At 47.5% G+C, this 5,470-nt stretch overlaps 1 protein-coding gene across 1 annotated transcript; it reads left to right on the plus strand.

Moving 5' to 3' along the window:
- Positions 1 to 469: 469 nt before the first annotated feature.
- LOC102201030 (uncharacterized) lies at positions 470 to 4,796 on the plus strand. The gene is made up of 5 exons (XM_005752996.1): positions 470 to 767; positions 1,687 to 1,859; positions 2,250 to 2,360; positions 2,651 to 2,782; positions 3,903 to 4,796. Exons 1-5 carry the CDS (start codon positions 752 to 754, stop codon positions 4,095 to 4,097), a joined length of 627 nt encoding a protein of 208 aa, XP_005753053.1. The 5' UTR covers positions 470 to 751; the 3' UTR covers positions 4,098 to 4,796.
- The last annotated feature ends 674 nt before the right edge of the window (positions 4,797 to 5,470 follow it).

Here is a 5,470-nt window from a genome sequence, read left to right on the forward strand (position 1 = left end):
AGCCTCAGTGACTTTGACACAAAGGCCTCTGCTGTGATGCTCACACCTCTGATCAAGTCTCACAGTGTCAGCTTGGTTTTATACACAGACACAAAATATGGAGATGAACTGATAACTGATCAGAATATTTCTGACTGACTGAGTGAAAACTGAATCTATTATAGACACCAGTGACGATACCCAGGCCTACCACACACACACACACACACACACACACACACACACACACACTGGTTTTAGTTCAGTGTTAGTTCACACACATTGGTTAGATTTGGTGACCTGTAATAACCGTGGACAAGAAGTCAGCAGCTCGGTGAGGGGAGGAGTCAAAAACACACGTAGACCCTCAGTACCTAAAACCTTTTTGAAACATGAGTGAGTGACAGGTGGGAGCGGACGACAGGAAACACCCACGCGATGATTCAGGTGTAAACATCGTCACGTGGGCAGAAGGTGGGTTCAGGAAGTGTTACCTGTGAATAATCCTGAAACATCCCGGATTAGCGGGAACTTCTGTGCTCACATCCAAACTTCCCGCATTGACTCACGCTCTGTGAGGTCAGAGCGCGAGCCCCGCTGTGTCTGTGACGCAGCAGCACCGAATAAGTTCCGTCAGATGTGACGGAATGACCGGAAAACCCCGCGCGGAAGCATAAAAACGAGAAAGCGGCTGGAATGAAAGTTCAGAGAGAGTCCGAGCAGCTGCACGGCAGACACGCACCGAAACAGGGACACCCACGGACCCGCAGACATGAACGCGTTCACAGGTAAGAGCATGCGCCGTGACGCAGGAGGGGCCGCTAAACTCTGCAGAAATACGCACGGAGCTTGGTAGAAGAGTCGGGTCACTTTAAAAAAGTGAGCTGCAGAGCCTCACTTGAGCCTCACCTGAGCCCCAGTCCGGCTCAGGTGAGGCTCAGGTGACGGGGGCTGACGGGGGTCTGTATGGAGGGTCATTAGTGCCAAACAAGTTAGAAGGAGCTGGAGGAAGTGCAGTCCTGAGAATCACACCTGCAGACACTGTATGTGTGCGCACAGGTGTGATCTTGGTGTGACGGTGGATCACAGGACCGCTTTAAATATTCGGATAGCTCGCAAAGTTTTCACGTGTCATGCAGCTGAGACACGGAACCAGCAGAGGGCGAGAAGGCCCTGCGCTTGTTTATGTGAGTGACAGTATAAGTAGGCCTACCTGCATCAGTACCTTCATCCGCTCCGCTGACTCTGTCCTCCTCCGGGTTGTTCTGGTCCAGCTCAGAAGTCCGGGCTGCTGAAGGTTCAGGAATAGTTGAAGCAGAACCACCGTCAGGCTTGCAGATTAAAATAAAACATAATCTGTGTGTTCAGAGTCCCTGAAGCTGTTTTCATACGAATCCAGGAAACTGTGAAAAAGTTTGTTTATAAGCTTTAATCAATAACTCCCCAAAAGTTCATTGATGATTGATCATCAGAGTGTGAGGGTGCAGAGGCAGAAACAAATGAGTAAACATCATAGTTCTGGCTGTCAGCCGCTTTTTAAGATTTTAATGATTAATTAGCTCTTAATGAATAATTAATGATTAATTAATGCTTTATTAACATCGTCACATCTGATTGGACCACAGTTTTTTCTTTCTGTGCTTGGTATCAGAGATTATCTTGTGGTGCTGTTGCTCTTCTCAGGGGTCACTCTCTTTGTTTTTCCAGTTGTTGCCCTGCTGCACTGCTGCCTGTTAGCAGCGCTGGTTCAATCGGCTCCCGTCAGCTCGCCGTCCAACCCGTCGCAGACGTTCAAAGAGGCGGTCGAGCGAGTGATGAGGCTGGTGGAGAAAATCCGGAAAGACGTCCGCTCCGTGCACGGCAGCATCATCAACATTGACGTACGCACACGCCCGTCTATATCACGGCGCAGCCCGACCACCGTGTGCTGTCACGCTTTGCAAAAGCTGCAGTAAGCTGCAGTGCCAGCAGGGGGCGATATGTTATTACTAGCCAACATTGTTAACACATTTACTTGGTAGCCATCAATCCTGGAATAGAAGAAATCTGGAACGTACGTCATAGCTTCCTTGGTCACTAGCGGCTCCCCCACCCCCTGGTGGAACTGCAGCTTACTGCAGCTTCTGCATGCTTGTCCACTTCAGGTTTGTGAAGCATGACAGCACACAATGGGCAGGTGTGTCTTTTAAACGGTTTGCCGTGGTACTGGGTTCAACTTGCTGCTCCTTCTTCTTCTTCTTGAGCTAATAGATGTTTACTGTCCTCCTTAGGGTTTTACCCTCGACCCCTCCAGTCAGACCGGAGAGCTGGAGATGAAGAGGATAAACCTGGGAATCCCTGACCCCCCCGTCCTCAAAGAGCTGTCCGAACAGTTCACAGCGGTCAGTCTCCAGCTCGGGTGGTGCCGTGGGTGGTATTGGGGAGTTCTTTGGTTCCTTTGGGCTCATTAATGGTTTCAGTTGGTCCTTGAATGCAATTGGGAGGGTTTAGTGATGTCATAGAGGGCTCTGGGAGTGCATGTGCTTTGGTCATGGGGGAGGTTCAGGAGGCTATTGACAGTTTTTTGGTTCCTTTACTGCCCATTAAAGAATTACTGAATCGCTCCAGGTGTTTGTGTAGTGGTCGAGTCTGTTCTGGTGATGTAATGTGATGGGTTTGTGTTTCCCTGCAGGACATGTGTGTGAGCCGTATGCTGGCGGCCGGCCGGCTGTACCAGGGGCTGCTGGTAGATTTGTCTCGCAGACTGGGGGGACTGGAGGCCCTGAGTGCTGAACTGAGAGACCTGGTGACCCACATCAACCAGGTAACACACACACCGGCTGAGAGCGTGCACTTCCTGTTGTCTGCAGTTGTAACCCTTCACAGGTTGTGTCCAAATTCATGGGCTGCATCCTCGTGAGGCTGCATTTGTAGGCCGATTACGTCACAGCGACGCGCCAAAGGCTGTCCAAATTCGTAGACTCCTCCGAATGCAGCCGACAAATGCGTCCTCCTTTTCCCCGAATTTGAAGGATGGGTTGGGTGTGTCCTTCGTGACCCACCATATCCCAGAATTCATAGCGCGGCCCAGCAAAACTCCAGTTTCCGGCAATGGCGACCACTACTAAGTTTTAAAATTACTCTTATTAATCTTTCTGGGTCACAAAATAAACTTTTAACATATTTTCAGGCCAGAAAGTAGCTGTGCAAACATCAAATATCTGCTCGGTTTATCAAGATGTCGCATATTTGCAAAAGTGCTTCGACGTTTTCGGAGACGTCTGTTACCCACCAGCTCGACAGCTAGCCGGGAGCTCGAGGGTCACTGAAGCCGCAGAGAATGGCACAACTCCCGGCACATCATCATTGGCACAGCGCGGACTTTCGCTACTCAGGTTAAACGTAATATATAAGTCACTTAGACAACATTAAAATGTTATTGTTTGGCATTTTTCAGTGTTTTATTTGTTTGTGAGTAAATCGGTTTGGCTGAGATTAAAGTTATTAGATTAGATAAAATAAAACTTTATTAATCTCCCGGGTGGTTTTCACACAGCTGAATAAACGTCAAACAGAAAACTGATTAAGCAGAAGTGTCAGACGGTCGAGAGTTTACTCCAGCGTCCTGTTATATTTTAGATAGCAAGGAGCAGACGGCTGAGTTTATTAAACTCCACCCAGACAGCGGTGACGCTAATCAGAAGGCTGGACCGTCCAATTTCACAGCCGTTTACTTCCGGCCTACCCGACCTTCTGAGGACCCACGTAGACCGCGAAGGCCGGGTTCTCAGGAGGATGCAGCCCATGAATTTGGACATGACCCTAGTGGAACGTGTCCACTTTCTTGCCACCCTATGACATCACTTCCTCAGAACTTGTGCTTGTTTTGAAACAGGAAGTTCTCGGCTTTATTCAAGTTGTTGGGTCTTTGCTGTGTGTTTCAGATGAAGGACGCGGCTCAGCTGAGCAGTGACTCTTTGGATCAGAGCAGCCTGGACTTGACTTTGAATCTCCATGGCAACTACGATGTCCAGGTGGCAGCCCACCTGACGCTGTGCCAGCTGCTCGAGTTCTGTCACGACCTGATCCGCAGCCTCAGAAACATGGCCGAAACACAGATGGCTCGTGGGACGCGCTAAGCCCCGCCCACTGCAGGATCAGAGCTGCTAGCACGATTCAGGGGAGAGACTTTATCGATCGTGGAGTTGTTGACACTGTTTGTCTCATCATCATCACCTCCTGACGAGCGCCCGCCTCCGTGATGCAGCGGGACTAAAGACTGATAGATGACACACAGGAAGTTTATCCCTCGTCTTCAGCAGCTTCAGGATCAGCCAACACGCTTTATTGTGAAGGCGGCCTGTTGGAGCTCCGTTTCCTGCTTTGTGTGTCGCAGCACGTCGAAGCGCTCTATCGTCCCGGGATCAGCTGGGAACACACAGCAGGAATGTGATGAATGTGTGCCCGATCATACTGGTGCAGAAGAAGAAGAAGGAGCCGGCTGCAGGTCCAGACCTGCTTCACGCCCGAGGTTATTCTCACCTGCAGACGCTGGAGAAGGAAAAAACAGCGTCATCATCTGAACCCGAACTCCACAGCCGATCGACTTCTGTCCCGTTTCAGTTCTAATCAGCTTCAGTGAAACATCTGGAGCGTTCACCACAAACTCTCAGGGCCATTTTTTACTGTTCACTGTACAGAAAACAATCAAATCAAGTTTGAAACGTGTCTTAATGAGGTCACTTCCTGCTGTTATTACTTTAGAGTAAAAGCTCCTTCAGTTGAACCTGATGGTACAGCTTTTATTTTGAAGCCGCAGCAGGAAATGACCTGGCAAGAGAAAGTCATAATGTTGTCACGTTTTTATTCATAAATATTTATTATTTTTTATTTAATTGTTTTTAAAAAGCAATATCTTGTTCTTTGTGTTTATTTATCATCTCTTTATTTATTGATTATATTTATTGACTATTTATTGCTTTTTTTAAACTTCCTGTTTGTGTTGTCAGTGTTAAATCTGCAAAATGTTTTCAAGGACATTTTTTTATCCTGCTGATTTTTGTGATTCGCTTCATTTCTTGACGCTTTCGTTTTTACTCATTGACGTTTGTTTGTTTTTATTGTTTATGTTTGAGAACTAAAAATAATATTCCTACCTGCTGATCTCTGTCGCCACGTTAGAGATCAGCAGGTATGATGTCAGTTCTGCAGAAAATAGCATCAACATTCCTCAGAGCTCCGTGGGGAGAGGAGGAGGGTCTGAAGTCCCGGATGAGCATCAATAATAAATAATAAATATTGTTACACAAAACTTTATTCTTTAGTTTTCTTTTGAATGTTGAATTCAGTTTTTTATATTAAGTGATTGTTTTGATCTTTAGTCTTTGACCCTGCAGCGAGTCTGCAGCTGAGAGAATAAAGACTCCGAGTTTCCTCTCATTCGTTCATGTGCAGCTTGTTCCTGAAAGCAGGAAATGAAGCTCCAGCTGCTCAGACTGAACATCCATGTGAT

This window comes from Pundamilia nyererei, unplaced genomic scaffold, assembly GCF_000239375.1.
Source record: "Pundamilia nyererei isolate P.nyererei 1_Seehausen unplaced genomic scaffold, PunNye1.0 scaffold00394, whole genome shotgun sequence".
NCBI lineage: Eukaryota > Metazoa > Chordata > Actinopteri > Cichliformes > Cichlidae > Pundamilia > Pundamilia nyererei.

Excerpts from the sequence above, each read along its gene's own strand:
- LOC102201030 (XM_005752996.1), top strand. Across the intron at positions 1,860-2,249 it reads GCAGCATCATCAACATTGAC|GGTTTTACCCTCGACCCCTC; the intron begins GTACGCACACGC and ends TGTCCTCCTTAG. Across the intron at positions 2,783-3,902 it reads TGGTGACCCACATCAACCAG|ATGAAGGACGCGGCTCAGCT; the intron begins GTAACACACACA and ends TGTGTGTTTCAG.